The 17,925-nt window shown below is 45.6% G+C and overlaps 1 protein-coding gene across 1 annotated transcript in view; it reads right to left on the bottom strand.

The window, feature by feature from the left end:
• Positions 1-17,356, bottom strand: part of LOC117070355 (cytochrome c oxidase subunit 5A, mitochondrial) — a 19,748-nt gene extending 2,392 nt beyond the window's left edge. The window contains exons 1-4 of the mRNA XM_033189343.1: positions 17,108-17,356; positions 7,512-7,628; positions 4,493-4,614; positions 1,098-1,220 (exon numbers count right to left, since the gene is read on the bottom strand). Of these exons, the coding sequence (XP_033045234.1) occupies positions 1,107-1,220; positions 4,493-4,614; positions 7,512-7,628; positions 17,108-17,207 (453 nt within the window). The 5' untranslated portion in view covers positions 17,208-17,356 and the 3' untranslated portion in view covers positions 1,098-1,106. The remainder of the gene's footprint in view (positions 1-1,097; positions 1,221-4,492; positions 4,615-7,511; positions 7,629-17,107) is intronic.
• Positions 17,357-17,925: the final 569 nt, after the last annotated feature.

Below are 17,925 nucleotides of genomic sequence, written 5' to 3'. Positions count from 1 at the left end.
CATTGAGCCACGATCATGCCACTGCACTCCAGCCTGGGTGACAGAGTGAGACTCTGTCTCAAAAAAAAAAAAAAAAAATCCTAAAAGTAGATTACAAAGTTTTAGGCATTTTCTGTTCAGTTTCTCAACAGGAAGACCGAATATAAAAATTCCTTGAATTCTGAGTATTTTTGTTTGTATGTATGTATGTACGTATATATGTATGTACGTATGTATGTATGTATGTATTTAATTAACTAACAGAGACAGGGTCTCACTATGTGCTCAGGCCGGTCTCAAACTCCTGAACTCAAGCAATCCTCCCACCTTAGCCTCCCAAAATGCTGAGCTTACAGTCATGAGCCATTGTTGCCAGCCAAGTTCTTTTTTTTTTTTGGAGACATAGTCTTACTCTGTCACCCAGGCTGGAGTACAATGGTGTAGTCTCGGCTCACTGCAACCTCTGCCTCCTGGGTTCAAGCGATTCTCCTGCCTTGGCCTCCCAAGTAGCTGGGACTAAAGGCGCATGCCACCACACTTGGCTAAATTTTGTATTTTTAGTAGAGACAAGGTTTCACCATGCTGGTCTTGAACTCCTCACCTTGTAATCTGCCCGCCTTGGCCTCCCAAAATGCTGGGATTACAGGCGTGAGCCACAGTGCTCAGCCTAAACAGAAATACTTTAAAAACACCAAAGCAAATGTGGCAACAATAAAACTATCTGAAAATCTGGATATGTATACACAAACTCACTGTATTATGCTACTGTTTATGGCTAAAATATTTTGTAAAGATTTTTCTTTAATTAAGGTGGCTTTTATTTGCCTTTATACCCATAAGAAAATAATGATGCCAGGCACAATGGCTCAAGCCTGTAATCCCAGCACTTTGGGAGGCCAAGGCAGGCAGATCATGAGGTCAGGCGTTTGAGAACAGCCTGGCCAACATGGTGAAACCCCGTTTCTACTAAAAAATACAAAAACTAGCCAGGTGAGGTGGCATGCATCCTGTAGTCCCTAACAAGAACACTGAAAGGTCTTACCACAGCACACTTAAATGTCATCCACCCACACCTCTCTGGATTGTTTTCCTGCCTTCTTCAGTGGTTTCTCGCTTACCCATGGGGTTTACACTTTGTCAAGGCCCAGTTCCTCCGGAGTGGAGATTCCCAGTTCATTTAAAGTTGGTCTAAGTTCCTGGATGACATAGGGGTAGATTTCCTTATGAGGTCCTGCTTTGTCCTGATGGCAAAAAGAATATTCACATTTAACTCTCTCAAAAGCCATGTCTGTTAATTCATGAAATGAACTTAAAAAATGCTTTTAATTACATAAGCAGAGGCAAGCAGGGCAGAATTAATAATACAGGTCATCAGCTGGGTGCAGTGGCTCATGCCTATAATCCCAGCACTTTGGGAGGCCGAGGCAGGTGGATCACTTGAGGTCAGGAGTTTGAGACCAGCCTGGCCAACATGGTGAAACCCTATCTCTACTAAAATTACAAAAATCAGCCAGGTGTAGTGGCACATGCCTGTAACCTCAGCTACTCGGGAGGCTGAGGCAGAAGAATCGGCTTGAACCTGGGAGGCAGAGGTTGCAGTGGGTCGAGATCACGCCACTGCACTCCAGGCTGGGTGACAGAACAAGACTGTCTCAAAAAAAAAAAAAAAAAAACAGGTAATCTACTTTTAAGTTAACACATTTGTTCAATAAATAGAGCAACTTGCTGGGTGCTGTGGCTCATGCCTGTAATTCCAGCACTTTGGGAGGCTGACGCAGGCAGATCACAAGGTCAGGAGTTTGAGACCATCCTGACCAACATGGTGAAACCCCGTCTCTACTAAAAATACAAAAATTTGCCGGTTGTGGTGGCATGCCCCTGTAATCCCAGCTACTTGGGATTGCTTTAACCAGGGAGGCAGAGGTTGGAGTGAGCTGAGATCGTGGCACTGCACTCCAGCCTGGGTGACAGAGCAAGACTCCGTCTCAAAAAAATAAAAAATAAAATAAATAAATAAATAAATAAATAAATAAAAATAAAGAGGGCAACTTATATATGTACTGTTCAAGGTAAGTTTTTGAGATACCTTGAGAATAACTGCAATTGGACTAAATCCAGAACAAACATCTTAAAGTCTAGAATTACTGAAAAAGAAGATAGTGATGACAGAATTTTGTGAAGGCAATTAGACATGCCCAGCAGGCAACACAAATAATTAAGTTAACACGGGAAAAGTTTTTTCATTTGCCTCCAATTTGAGACCCTAACTGAATTAACTACCAGTGTTGAATGGATTGATAGCCTACAGAGCCCTTAATTATCTTACTCATGATAGATAAAGTAATGTCACACTTTCGCCGTTAACAGATCTTGAGTTTCTTTTTAACAGACCATAGTATCTTTTCATGGAGAGCTGTACTTTGAGAATACATATGTCCAGGGCTGGAGACTTTTCACTGTAATATATAGTTACACCTGTGCTGTCACAAGATTCCTCAGGAATGAATAAAAAGTCAAAAGAACTAAGAAAGTGTTGGCCGGGCGTGGTGGCTCATGCCTGTAATCCCAGCACTTTGGGAGGCCGATGCAGGCGGATCAGCTGAGGTTGGGAGTTTGAGACCAGCCTGACCAACATGGAGAAACCCCGTCTCTTAAAAATACAAAATAAGCCACGCATGGTAAAACTTGTCTGTAATCCCAGGTACACGGGAGGCTGAGGCAGGAGAATCGCTTGAACTCGGTAGGTGGTGGTTGCAGAGAGCCAAGATCACGCCATTGCACTCCAGCCTGGGCAACAAGAGTGAAACTCCGTCTTAAAAAAAAAAAAAAAAGTGCCAAGTTGCTCTTCTTCTGCCTTCAAAAAACTCTAGGGCTCCTTAATTGTATTTTTAAAAATGCAATGTATTTATTACAAAAAAACTCAGCCAGGCAGTGTGGCTCACGCCTATAATCCCAGCACTTTGGGAGGCCGAGGTGGGTGGATCACCTGAGGTCAGGAGTTCAAGATCAGCCTGACCAACCTGGTGAAACCCCGTCTCTATTAAAAAATAAAAAAACTAGCTGGGCGTGGTGGCGGGTGCCTGTAATCCCACCTACTCGGGAGGTTGAGGCAGAAGAATCACTTGAACCCAGGAGACAGACGTGACAGTGAGCTGAGAGCGCGCCACTACACTCCAGACCGGGCAACAGAGCAAGACTCCATCTCAAAAAAATAAATAAATAAACTCAGAAATTATAACCAAATAAGAGGGAGGAAAATTAGTACATACCTATGTTTTCATATAACATATATATGTTTTTTTGAGACGGAGTTTCTCTTGTTTTTTTTTTTGAGACAAGAGTCTTGCTCTGTCGCCCAGGCTGGAGTGCAGTGGCACAATCTCTGCAAGCTCCGCTTCCTGGGTTCATGCCATTCTCCTGGCTCAGCCTCCTGAGTAGCTGGGACTACAGGCGCCTGCCACCATGCCTAGCTGATTTTTTGTATTTCTTTTTGTAGAGACGGGGTTTCACCATGTTGGTCAGGATGGTCTCGATCTCCTGACCTCGTGATCTGCCCGCCTCGGCCTCCCAAAGTGCTGGGATTACAGGCATGAGTCACTGCGCCCAGCCGAGATGGAGTTTTTCTCTCTTGTTGCCCAGGCTGGAGTGCAATGGTGCCATCTCGGCTCACTGTAACCTCTGCCTCCTGAGTTCAAGCAATTCTGCTTCCTCAGCCTCCTGAGTTGCTGGGATTACAGGCATTTACCACCACGCCCAGCTAATTTTTTATTTTCAGTAGAGATGAGGGTTCTCCATGTTGGTCAGGCTGGTCTCGAACTCCTGACCTCAGGGGATCCACCCACCTCCGTCTCCCAAAATTGCTGGGATTACAGGCGTGAGCCACTGCGCCCAGCTGACGCAAATATGTTTAAAGTCAAACATATTTCTACAGTATCAATAGTTGTGTAGTATAACCAGTTCTGGGGAGTTACCTCTTAAGAATTCCTAACATTTTGTATGACAAATAGCAAGAAGATGAATACACTTGGTAGTTAAATCTTTATATACCCTTAATTGTTCCTTGATAAATTCTTTTTTTTTTTAAGAGACGGAGTTTTTCTCTTGTTGCCCAGGCTGGAGTGCAATGGCGTGATCTCAGCTCACTGCTACCTCCGCCTCCCGGGTTCAAGTGATTCTCCTGCCTTGGCCTCGTAAAGTACTGGGATTACAGGTGTGAACCACCACACACAGCCAAGATAAATTCTTAAAAAAAAAGAAAAAAAGAGAGAGAGAAAAGAAAAAAGATAAATTCTTAAATGGAATTGCTGAACAAAAGTGTGTCATGTACAATTTGTAAGGCCTTGAATAAATGCTGCCAGCCTCTAGAAAGATTTTAACTGCAATGTACATTCCTTGTAGTTATATAAAGACTCATTTTAGGCATTTTAACAAATTCAAAAATACAGAATATGCTGATACCTCAGCAAAAGCCCACTCATTTACAGAACAATTTTAGCATTATTATTTCACTGACCTTAACAGCCTCTAGGATACGAACTGTACTAGCAAAATCATTTAACCGTCTGCATGCCCGCAAAGCAGCATCAATGATTTTGGGCTCTGGAACCAGATCATAGGTAACAAGTGTGTTTATCCCTGCAAAATTAAAAAGAAGGGCCATGTCAACCTCAAAGAGCCTCACTTAAACTATGAGCTATTTACATTTTTACTGAATCACTGACGTATGATCTTATCTGTCTGGGTCTCCATTCTCTTATCTATAAAATGAGAGAAATCTACCTTTAATAAATTCTAGATAATAAGATCACAGTGGATCTCCCTAAGTGAATTAGTGGAAAGAAAGAACTATGCAACAGCACACAGATTGAAGGAAAAAACCCTGAGTTTTTTTTTCCTTCTTTGAGACCGAGTTTTGCTTTTGTTGCCCAGGCTGGAGTGCGATGGTGTGATCTCAGTTCACCACAACCTCCGCCTCCCGGGTTCAAGCGATTCTCCTGTCTCAGCCTCTTGAGTAGCTGGGATTACAGGTGTGTGCCACCACGCCCAGCTAATTTTTGTATTTTTAATAGAACAGGCGTTTCTCCATGTTGGTCAGGCTGGTCTCAAACTCCTGACCTCAGGTGATCTGCCCGCCTTGGCCTCCCAAAATGCTGCGATTACAGGTGTGAGCCACAGCTCCTGGCCATAAAAAACCCTAAGAGTTTTCTTAAATGCAAACACTATTTTCATAATAATTAGCTGGTTTCTTTTCAAACAAGAGAGTCATTTTCAACTCCTAACTTTCTTTCTGGAGATGGAGTCTTGCTCTTTCGCCCAGGATGGAGTTCAGTGGCTCCACCTCAGCTCACTGCAACCTCTGCCACCCGGGTTCAAGCGATTATCCTGCCTCAGCCTACCAAGTAGCTGGGATTACAGGCAGGTGCCACCATGCCCAGTTAATTTTCATATTTTTAGTAGAGATGGGGTTTCAGCATCTTGACCCAGCTGGTCTTGAACTCCTGACCTCGTGATCCACCCGTGCTGGCCTCCCAAAGTGCTGGGATTACAGGCATAAGTCACCCCACCCGGCCCTCCTATCTTTAGCTCTTACTGCAATGAACATGTTTTGGATGCTTTAAAAGAGATTCAAGGCTGGGCCCAGTAGCTCACACCTATAATCCCAGCACTTTGGGAGGCTGAGGTGGGCAGATCACCTGAGGTCAGGAGTTCAAGACCAGCCTGGCCAACGTGGAGAAACCCATCTCTCGGAAAGATACAGAATTAGCTGGGCATGGTGGCGCATGCCTGTAATCCCAGCTACTCGAGAGGCTGAGGCAGGAGAATCACTTGAACCCGGGAGGTGGAGGTTGCAGTGAGCTGAGATCGCGCCATCGCACTCTAGCCTGGGCAATAAGAGAAACTCAGTCTCACACAAAACAAACAAACAAAAAACCAAAATAAAAGAGATTCAACTGGAAAATAGCCTAAAAACAGGCAGATAAATGAGTAAGGAGAGTTAATGAAGCCTAAATGAGGACATTAAGGAGATATTATAGAGAAACATTAGTACACAGACTCATAAACATTCAACCAGAAAATGATGGGCATGATTACTTTCAGATCTGCACAAAATGACACATCATAAAATTTAAGATTCTTTTAATGGGAACACATAATTGTTCTTTTTATTACTTCTACTCCAGATTGTTCAGTAAGAATTCTACTGGTTGTAGCAAAAGGGAATCATTACATTTCTGCAGAGAAGTTTAAAGCATTTAGGTTTCTTGCTTTTATTACTTTAAAATATTTAAACAAAGGATACCAGTGAATATGATGCAGTCATTGAGATTGAATTTTTGGTCTGAGATAAATTACCCTACACTTAATACTATTTACTCATGTTAAGTGTGCATCTGCAAATTGAGGAAAGACAAGTTCTAACTTACTTAGATACTTATTCAGGGCAAAACAATGCAAAAATAATAAAAAACCTAAACCATCATCCAAAGGGGAAGGGAATCAAATGACTGCTCTGTGTAAATTCTTTTTTTTTTTTTTTTTGAGATGGAGTCTCGCTCTGTCTCTCAGTGGAGTGCAGTGGCCGGATCTCAGTCACTGCAAGCTCCGCCTCCCGGGTTTACGCCATTCTCCTGCCTCAGCCTCCCGAGTAGCTGGGACTACAGGCGCCCACCACCACGCCCTGCTAGTTTTTTGTATCTTTTTAGTAGAGACGGGGTTTCACCGTGTTAGCCAGGATGGTCTTGATCTCCTGACCTCGTGATCTGCCCGTCTCGGCCTCCCAAAGTGCTGGGATTACAGGCTTGAGCCACCGCACCCGGCCTAATCTCTTTTTTTTTTTTTTGAGACGGAGTCTCACTCTGTCGCCCAGGCTGGAGTGCAGTGGCACGATCTCGGCTCACTGCAAGCTCTGCCTCCTGGGTTCACACCATTCTCCTGCCTCAGCCTCCCAAGTAGCTGGGACTACAGGCGCCCGCCACCACGCCCGGCTAATTGTTTTGTACTTTTAGTAGAGACGTGGTTTCACCGTGTTAGCCAGGATGGTCTCAATCTCCTGACCTTGTGATCCGCCTGCCTCGGCCTCCCAAAGTGCTGGGATTACAGGCGTGAGCCACCGCGCCCGGCCTGTATAAATTCTTTGAAATGTACAAAACTGTTACTTTTGCTCACCTAGCCTTATTGTTATAGCAGTGGTTTTCGGGAGACACTGGGTAATGTCTAGAGACATTTTTGGTGGTCACATGGTATGAGTGTGTGCGTACTGGCTTCTAGCAGGTAGAGGCCAAAGGTGATGGTAAACATCCTACAGTGTAAAGGACAGTCCCCTATAACAAAGAATTATCTGGCCCAAAATGTCAATAGTGCCTGCCTTAAAATCCTGCTTTGTAGGTAGCCATAAACTTTCCTAACTGAAAGTTGCATGGAGCAACCAGTTTAAATGACGCATGTTTTCAAAACAGTTGTTCTCAATAAAGGGGCAGAAGCAGTTCATATTTACACACAGAAATAGACAAATATGTCTATGTTCCAATTACCTTTACGCAATTCCCAGGCATCTATATCTGGCTTGTTGAAGTATGTTACCCAGCGAGCATCAAACTCCTCATCTGTCTCATGTGACCCATGAGAATAGCAGCGAACTGACTGGATAGCTACAATGTGAAAGAACCATAACTTCAATGTACACAAACAGTACTTGATATATCTTGTTTAATGCATTAAATTTTGAGTCGACTATATATGTTGTGGCAGAAAAAATATTCAACAGGTCAAAGGAAATACATCTTATACATTGATATAGAAAGATATCTTTAAAATTAAGCAAATAAAACCAAGTAGAACAAAAAGTATTACATAGGCATGTTTATACTTTTCTCCCTAATGTATAATACTAGCTTGAAATTATTAACAGTGGTTCCCTCTGATTTTAAATTAACAGTGATTATCTGTGAGAGGTAAAAACTAATTTATATACTTCCATATTGTTTGAATTTTTACACATAACCAGAGTATTAATTCCTAAGTAAAAATGTCCCAGGTGGGCATAGTGGGGCACACATCTGTAGTCCCAGCTACTCAGAGGCTGAGGCAGGAAGACTGCCCAAGCCCAGGAGTTCAATGTTGTAGGGTGCTAACAATATGACAGCACCTGAGAAAATAGCTATTGCATTTCAGCCTGGGCAACTCAGCGACATCCCACCTCTAAAAACTAGTAGGGCCAGGCGCGGTGGCTCACGCCTGTAATCCCAGCACTTTGGGAGGCTGAGGTGGGCGGATCATGAGGTCAGGAGTTTGGGACCATCCTGGCTAACGTGGTGAAATCCCGTCTCTATTAAAAATACAAAAAATCAGCCGGACATGGTGGCGGGCGCCTGTAGTCCCAGCTACTCGGGAGGCTGAGGCAAGAGAATGGCGTGAACCTGGGAGGCAGAGGTTACAGTGAGCCGAGATTGCATCACTGCACTCCAGCCTGGGAGACAGAGCGAGACTCTGTCTCAAAAAAAACAAACAAACAAAAAACTAAGAATAGGCTGGGCACAGTGGCTCACATCTGTAATCCCAGCACTTTGGGAGGCCGAGGCGGGCGGATCACGAGGTCAAGAGATCAAGACAATCCTGGCCAACATGGTGAAACCCCATCTCTATTAAAAGTACAAACATTGGCCGGGCGCGGTGGCTCAAGCCTGTAATCCCAGCACTTTGGGAGGCCGAGACGGGAGGATCACGAGGTTAGGAGATCGAGACCATCCTGGCTAACATGGTGAAACCCCGTCTCTACTAAAAAATACAAAAAACTAGCCGGGCGACATGGCGGGCGCCTGTAGTCCCAGCTGCTTGGGAGGCTGAGGCAGGAGAATGGCGTAAACCCAGGAGGCGGAGCTTGCAGTGAGCTGAGACCCGGCCACTGCACTCCAGCCTGGGCGGCAGAGCGAGACTCCGTCTCAAAAAAAAAAAAAAAAAAAAAAAAAAGTACAAACATTAGCTGGGTGTGGTGGCACATGCCTGCAGTTCCAGCAACTCAGTAGGCTGAAGCAGGGGAATTGCTTGAACTCGGGAGGCATAGGTTCAGTGAGCCGAGATCGCGCCACTGCTCTCCAGCCTGGTGACAGAGCGAGACTCTGCCTCAAAAACAAACAAACAAACAAACAAACAAACAAAACAAAACAAAAACACAAAAAGCAACAACAACAAAAAACTAAGAATAATGCTAATGTCCATTCAAGTTCTTTTTTTTGAGACAGGCTCTCGCTCTGTTGTTGCCCAGGCTGGAGTGCAGTGGTGCAATCACAGCTCACTGCAGCCTCAAACTCTTTGGGCTTAAGCATTCCTTCCATCCTTGCCTCCCAAAGTGCTGAGATTACAGGTGTGAGCCACCAGCCCTGGCCCCATTCAAGTTCTTAAACAAACGTATATACTTCATTGACACATTACAAAAAAAAACCCATGTTATTATATTCCAAAATAAATTATACATCCTGACAAATTACACATACAAATTGCTTTATCAAACTACAGCCCCTTCCCTAAAGATTCTGATAAATCCCCTAAGGGAACATACACTCTAATCTACACCTAATGCAAAATAATACTGTTTTATAGGGAATGATATTTTGGGCTGGGCGCAGTGGCTCACACCTGTAATCCCAGCACTTTGGGAGGCTGAGACGGTTAGATCACCAGAGGTCAGGAGTTTGTGACCAGCCTGATCAACATGGTGAAACCCCGTCTCTACTAAAAATACAAAAAGTAGCTGGGCGTGATGATGGGCGCCTGTAATCTCAGCTATGCGGGAGACTGAGGCAGGAGAATCGCTCGAACCCGGGAGGCGGAGGTTGAGGTGAGCTGAGATCACGCCATTGTACTTCAGTCTGGGCGACACAGCAAGACTCCGTCTCGAAGAAAAAGAGAAATGATATTTTAAACGTAACATTGTCAAGAAAACAGGATACACAACTATTTTCATGTGTTTTTTTGCCTGCAGCATTCTGAAGGCTAGTAGAGCCTCCCAATCAATACATCCTTTACAGTATGGTATGAAAATCATTTCCTTTTTTTTTTTTGGAGTTCGAGAGTCTCTCTCTGTAACCCAGGCTGAAATGCAGTGGAACAATCTCAGTTCACTGAACCTCTGCCTCCTGGATTCAGGTTATTCTCCTGCCTCAGCCTTCTGAGTAGCTAAGACTACAGGTGTGTGTCACCACGCCTGGCTAATTTTTGTATTTTGAGTAGAGACAGGATTTGACCACGTTGCCCAGGCTGGTCTCGAACTCCTGACCTCCAGTGATCTGCCCACCTCAGCCTCCCAAAATGCTGGGATTACAGACGTGAGCCACTGCACCCGGTCCCATATTTTCTTTCCTCTTGTCAAATGGACACTGAAGTGAGTTTGGAAATCTGAATTCCTTCTGAACAGCCTCTGCAACAGGTAGGGGGATAGGAGGAGGCAGAAAATTTTATCTTGGGGTATTGGATGCAGCACAGCCTAGTGCTCGGATACCTCTAGGCTCTTCGCTCTCACTGTTTGGCCCTGGAAAATTAACTTAAGTTTCATTTTCCTTATCTGTAAAATGGGGACACTACCACCCTTAGCAGATTATAAAGATTAAATGTGAAAACAAGTAGGTTAACACTATGCACCGGTAAGTATTAAAACAAATGGTAGCTATAAACTAATCCTTATCTAAAAATGTCTTTGTTGTCTATTTATAGATATCATAACTTAAAGAAATGAAACCTATCTCAAATCACATTTCCTACTATCTGTTTTAGATAAGTGTGGTGTAACTTCTAGTTGTTTAAGACTTAACGTATTTTTTATTTATTTACTTTTAGAAATGGGGGTCTTGATATGTTGCCCAGGCTGGTCTTGAACTCCTATCCTCAAGCAATCCTACCACTCCGGCCTCCCAAAGTACAGAATTACAGGCGTGAGCTACCGTGCCCAGCCTTAACATATATATACATATATATATATATATATATATTTATTTATTTTTAAAACTTCACCCAGAAACCTCTCAACATTGTTGTTCTAAGAACACTCTGAAATTTAAATGTTAGTGATATCCTACATATCTTTAATGCAGTAACGGGCAGCAGGAAGAGTAGGAAAAAAACCAAAGCAGAAAAGATCTTCCCAGAGACCTAAATCACCTACATAATCCAAGCCCAGAATGAAGTGGAACATGTACGTAAATGGAGTAGAAGTGAACACGTTTTCTTTTTTTTTTTTTTTTGAGACAGAGTCTCACCCTGTTGCCCAGGCTGGAGTGCAATGGCACAATTTTGGCTCACTGCAACCTCCACCTCCAGGTTCAAGTGATTCTCCTGCCTTAGCCTCCCGAGTAGCTGGGATTATAGGCGTGCGCCACCACGTCAGGATAATTTTTTGTATCTTTAGTAGAGACGAGGTTTCACCATGTTGGTCAGGCTGGTCTCGAACTCTTGACCTCATGATCTGCCTGCCTCCGCCTCCCAAAGTGCTGGGATTACAGGCATGAGCCACCGTGTCCGGCCTTAATTTCTACAACAAAAATGGATCTCCAAACCTAAATATATCTGGTAAGTGTGAACATTTAATCAAAACTACATGGATATTGAGTAAGTCTCACAAGACTAATATTCAAATTTAATATATCAGAAAATAAGGCCAGGTGCGGTGGCTCACACCTGTAATCCCAGCACTTTGGGAGGCTGAGGCAGGCGGATCACTTGAGGCCAGGAGTTCAAGACCAGTTGGGCCAACATGGTGAAACCTTGTCTCTAGTAAAATACAAAAAATTAGCAAGGTGTGGTGGCATACCCCTGTAGTCTCAGCTACTTGGGAGGCTGAAGGAGGAGAACAGCTTGAACCCAGGGAGGTTGCAGTGAGCCAAGATCATGCCACTGCACTCTAGCCTGGACGACAGAGCAAGATTCCGTTTCAAAAAAAAAAAACAGGCCGGGCGCGGTGGCTCACGCCTGTAATCCCAGCACTTTGGGAGGCCGAGGTGGGTGGATCACGAGGTCAGGAGATCGAGACCATCCTGGCAAACACGGTGAAACCCCGTCTCTAATAAAAATACAAAAAGCCGGGCGCGGTGGCTCAAGCCTGTAATCCCAGCACTTTGGGAGGCCGAGACGGGCGGATCACGAGGTCAGGAGATCGAGACCATCCTGGCTAACACGGTGAAACCCCGTCTCTACTAAAAATACAAAAAAACTAGCTGGGCGAGGTGGCGGGCGCCTATAGTCCCAGCTACTCGGGAGGCTGAGGCAGGAGAATGGCGTAAACCCGGGAGGCGGAGCTTGCAGTGAGCTGAGATCTGGCCACTGCACTCCAGTCCGGGCGACAGAGCCAGACTCCGCCTCAAAAAAACAAAAAACAAAAAACAAAAAAATTAGCCGGGCACAGTGGCAGGCGCCTATAGTCCCAGCTGCTCGGGAGGCTGAGGCAGGAGAATGGCGTGAGCCTGGGAGGCGGAGGTTGCAGTGAGCCAAGATCGCGCCACTGCACTCCAGCCCAGGCGACAGAGCGAGACTCCGTCTCAAAATAAATAATAAATAAATATATATATACACACACACACAAACATAGATTAGAACAACCGTCTAACACACTACTATCAAGAACTTAGGGCCAGACGCAGCGGCACTAGCCTGGGTGACAGAGTGAGACCCTGTCTCAAAAAAAAATTTATGAGCTACCTTTTTCAAAAGCTAAAGCTAGCCTTAACTGAATACTTAAAATGCAAGTATAAAATGACACAATTGGCCGGGCGCGGTGGCTCAAGCCTGTAATCCAGCACTTTGGGAGGCCGAGACGGGCGGATCACGAGGTCAGGAGATCGAGACCATCCTGGCTAACACGGTGAAACCCCATCTCTACTAAAAAAATACAAAAAATTAGCCGGGCGAGATGGCGGGCGCCTGTAGTCCCAGCTACTCGGGAGGCTGAGGCGAGAGAATGGCGTAAACCCGGGAGGCGGAGCTTGCAGTGAGCTGAGATCCGGCCACTGCACTCCAGCCTGGGCGACAGAGCGAGACTCCGTCTCAAAAAAAAAAAAAAAAAAAAAAAAAAAAAAAAAAAAAAAAAAAAAAAAAAAATAAAATGACACAATCACTTTGGAAGACTGTTTAAGCAGTTTCTTACCAAGTTAAACACAAACCTACCATATAACACAGTAATTCCACTCCTAAGTATTTTACCCAATAAAAGATCTATGTACTCCTTCCCCAGAGGTAATTACTTGTCCTATCCAGAACACTGCTTCATGATAAGCTCAATTCCTTTTGTTCACTGCTGGGCATAGATTTGACTACATGAGTGCAATTCTTTGTTTCCTAACTGTGAATAAGACGACCAGCAACAGCAACTCCAAATCAAGGAGATCACCACCTTCAAGGATTTGATTACATGTCTTCTGGAAGCCAAATTACAAACTGGTTCTATTACAAAAAGTCTTTTTTATAAAACAGACCAGGCATGGTGGCTCACGCCTGTAATCCCAAAACTTTGAGAGGCCAAGGCAGGATTGCTTGATGCCAGAACTAAGAGACCAGCTTGGGCAACAGAGACCCCCACTCTCTACAAAAAACTTAAAAAATTAGCAGGGTTTGGTGGTCCCACCTACTCAGGAGGCTGAGGCAGGAGGATACCTTGAGCCCAGGGCAACAAGGCTGCAATGAGCTATGACTGCACCACTCTACTCCAGCCTAAGTGATAGAGCAATACTCTATATCAAACCAATTAAAATAAATAAAAAATTTAAAACTCACACATCTTTTTCTGAAGGGCTAAAACAGACTCTCCCCACACGATTTAAATTATATTGTTAAATCCAGTCATGGGGAGAGCAGGATCTATTCTATTAGCTATGGACACATCCTCCACGTGCTTAACATTTTTTTAGGTAAACTATACTAGCATTCTCTGCTCCACACACCCCACACCACTTAAGAACAGCATCTCCACCTCGTATTGAAGCTTGTAAGGCAAATTATTTTGGAAAACAATTACTCAGAGCTTTTACGTAACCTGAAAGTTTCAAAGAAAGAAAAAAGAAGCAGCTGTGAAAAATGAGGACATTTTTAGGGCTACATTCTCAAAAGCTGTTTCTAACACTGCTTTTTGGCATTCAGTTAAGCACTCCATTTAAAAACAAAAAAGGCTAACATATATAGAAAAATAAAAGGGCTCATTAACCCGTCAGGTTTAAATTTAGCTAAATAGGATAGTTTTCCATTTAATACATAATCAACCCAGACAGGCCCAAAGAATGAACATTTTGGTGGTGGTAACTCTAGGAATGAGGGCACATTAACGAGTTATTGAGGCCAGGCACAGTGGCTCTCGCTTATAATCCCAGCACTTTGGGAGGCTGAGGTGGAAGGATGACTTGAGCCCAGGAGGTCAAGGCTGCAGTGAGCTGTGCCAACTGTACTGCAGCCTGCATGACAGAGTGAGACTCTGTCTCAAAAACAAAAACAAAAACAAAACGTAATCCCAGGACTTTGGGAAGCCAGAGGCACTCCTGAGCCCAGGAGTTCCCAGACCAGCCTGGGCAACATAGGGAGATACTGTTTCTATGAAAAATATGAAAAATAAAACTGGTGGGGCACCCTTGTGGTCCCAGCGACTTGGGAGACAGAGGCAGGAGGATCAGTTAAGTCCCAGGAGGTCAAGGCTGCAGTGAGCTGTGATGGTGCCACTGCACTCCAGCCTAGGCAACACAGTGAAACTATCTCCAGAAAAAAAAAAAAAAAAAAAAAAAATTAAAAAAAATTTTTTTTTTGAGATGGAGTCTCAGTCTGTTGCCCAGACTAGAGTGCAGTGGCGCAATCTCAGCTCACTGCAACCTCTGCCTCCCGGGTTCAAGCAATTCTCCTGCCTTAGCCTACCAAGTAGCTGGGACCACAGGTATGCAACCACACCTGGCTAATTTTTGGATTTTTAGTAGAGACTGGGTTTCACCATGTTCAGGCTGGTCTCGAACTCCTGACCTCAGGTGATCCACCCACCACAACCTCCCACAGTGCTGGGATTACAGGCATGAGCCACCCTGCCTGGGTGAAAAATGTAAATTGTATTGTTACTTTAGCAAAACACAAAATCTGAACAAACATCAGGATAGCCCAAACATAACTATCTATAAGAAACAAAAATGGTTCCACCATTAAAAAGGAGTCAGTTTCGGCCAGGTGTGGTGGCTCATGCCTGTAATCCCAGCACTTTGGGAGGCTGAGGCAGGCGCATCACCTGATGTCAGGAGTTCAAGACCTGCCTGACCAACATGGTGAAACCCCCTCTCTACTAAAACACAAAAATTAGCTGGGCATGGTGGCAAGTGCCTGTAACCGCAGCTACTCTGGAGGCTGAGGCAGGAGAATCGCTTGAGCTGAGACCGCGCTATTGCACTCCAGCTTGGGCAATAAGAACGAAACTCCGTCTCAAAAAAAAAAAAAAAACCCAAACCAAAAAAAAAAAAAACAAACAAACAAGGATTCAGTTTCCCATGATGGATTTTGGTTTCCTTTTCTATACAATAAAATGGTCTCCACGATCTCTAAAGCACACTCTAGGTTGGCTGCAGTGGCTCATGCCTATAACCCCAAACTTTGGGAGGCTGAGGTGGGAGGATCACCTGAGCCCAGGAGTTCAACATAGGGACACTCCGTCTCTACTTTAAAAATAAACAAACAAAAATAAAGTACCCTCCAGCCTTACGGTTCTATGACAAAGGATAAAAGATAAAGTGTAAAATGAATGAAGCAAAACATATTATTTAGGTTCTGAAGTGTTAAAACACTTAGTCAAGGCAATAACCTTATTAGTTTTGAGTTTCTGAATTCTTTTTTTTCTTTTTTGAGATGGAGTCTCGCTCTGTCGCCCAGGCTGGAGTGCAATGGCGCGATCTCAGCTCACTGCCACCTCTGCCTCTCAGGTTCAAGCGATTCTTGTGCCTCAGCCTCCCGAGTAGCTGGGATTACAGGGGCATACCACCACACCCAGCTAAATTTTTTGTATTTTTAGTAGAGACAGGGTTTCTCCATGTTGGCCAGGCTGGTCTTGAACTCCTGACCTCAGGTGATCCACCCGCCTCGACCTCCCAAAGTGCTGGGATTACAGGCATAAGCCACCGCGCCCGGCTGAGTTCCTTTTTTAATTAACTTCGGCATACCCTGAAATGAGTTTCTGAGTTCTTATGTTTAAATATGCATGCATAGTTTCCAGTGATGCGGGTTCAAAAATAAAATATAATATGAATGCATCGGAGCTAAATGTCAAAATGTAGCTTATATAATCATCACGGACCAAGAGCGAGGTGCAATTACTGTAATTATTCTACGGTGGTGGACTCAAAATCTCCCAGCACACATATAAGGGGAAAGAAAATAAGAATCAGCAGCACGTCTCATACTCCAGCAATCAGGCTTCTATTCCAAAGGGGAAAAAACAGGAAGCGTTCCTATGCTTGCAAAACCCAGTATTCCCGAGTCTGTGGCATTCAATTTTCAAAAGAGTGATATTTTTATCATAAGCCCTATCAAAACTCAGGCTATCTTCCGGAGATCAGGAAACAACCACATATGTCGATCTATTTTAAACGTGGAAGAATGAGAACGTGGCACAGCAGTACCTAAAAATGACAGAAAAGGCTTTGAAGGTGACACACTAAACGCTAACCGAGAAATGTCTGATTAAAAAGTATAATCCTGTGTCCCACACGGAAGCATATTGTGTTCTCGGACCCTGAGCGGCACGCCCGAAGGCTCAATGTCACCTTCGCCGAGGCGCTGCAGGCCGGCGGCGGCCACTCTCGGTCAGGTGGCCGCAGGGTCGGCGCCGGGGCAGGGTCATGGCCCGGGAACCGAAGGGGAGCGCTGCGTCCCGTCCTCGGCGCTCACAGCAGGTCCACATCTGACCCGTCCGCGGTGGCAGAGCTAGGAAGTTGCGCGGAGGGAGGCCCCGGGGACCCGCTCTCAGGTCCTCCACTACTCGAAGCGGCGGCCAGGGCGGCCCGCAGTCACAGGGTTCAGTAACCATTGTAGGCAAGGGCTAGGCCGGGGACAGCCCGCCCCGGAGTGGCGGCGGGGGCCCAGGTCACCGCAAGGACACGAGGGCGCGGAGAGTGGCAACCAGGAACCTTACCCGCGGCGGGGCCGGGGGTCCGGGCGGAGTGCAGCAGGCCTCGAGGGCCGGCCCAGGTGGTGGCGGCCACAGCGCAGCGGCGGAGAGCGGCGCCCAGCATGACGGCGATGGCGACGCGCGGGCTGAGGGTAGAGAGAAGCCGGTGTGAGCTCGCGGGTTACTCCTGAGCTGGCGGGGGCTGGACAGGCGCACGGCCGGCGGAACGCGTAGGCCCGCCCACTGCGACTCTGACGCGTGGGTGGGAAGGGCCACCGTGCGGCCGCCGGCGGGCTACGGCGGCGCGCTGAGGACAAACTGTTAGCCCGGCGTCCCGCCTTGTCTCTTGTCAGGTGACCTGCAGCCGCCATCCTGGAAGTACGAATGAAGGCGAGGGAGGAGTAACCGACCGTGCACTTTTTCGAGTCAGGCCCAGGAGGGCACTTAATCACCTCAAAATAGGAATGATAGCAATAACAACAAACTATAATAAAAATACCTACTTTGCGGCCGGGCGCGGTGGCTCACGCCTGTAATCCCAGCACTTTGGGAGGCCGAGGCGGGCGGATCACCTAAGGTAGGGAGTTCAAGACCAGCCTGGCCAACATGGAGGAACCCCGTCTCTACTAAAAATACAAAATTAGCCAGGCGTGGTGGCGCAACGCATGCCTGTAATCCCAGCTACTCGGGAGGCCGAGTCAGGAGAATCGCTTAAACCCAGGAAGCGGACGTCGCGGTGAGCCGAGATGGTGCCATTGCAGTCCAGCCTGCGCAACCAGAGCGAAACTCCGTCCCAAAAAACCAAACAAAACAAAAACCTACTTTGCTTAGCCCCGCCTTCT

The sequence above is a fragment of the Trachypithecus francoisi genome, unplaced genomic scaffold (assembly GCF_009764315.1).
Source record: "Trachypithecus francoisi isolate TF-2019V2 unplaced genomic scaffold, Tfra_2.0 Lachesis_group3, whole genome shotgun sequence".
Lineage (NCBI taxonomy): Eukaryota > Metazoa > Chordata > Mammalia > Primates > Cercopithecidae > Trachypithecus > Trachypithecus francoisi.
The sequence above is the reverse complement of the archived record's forward strand: the minus strand, read 5'-3'. Positions and strand labels throughout refer to the sequence as shown.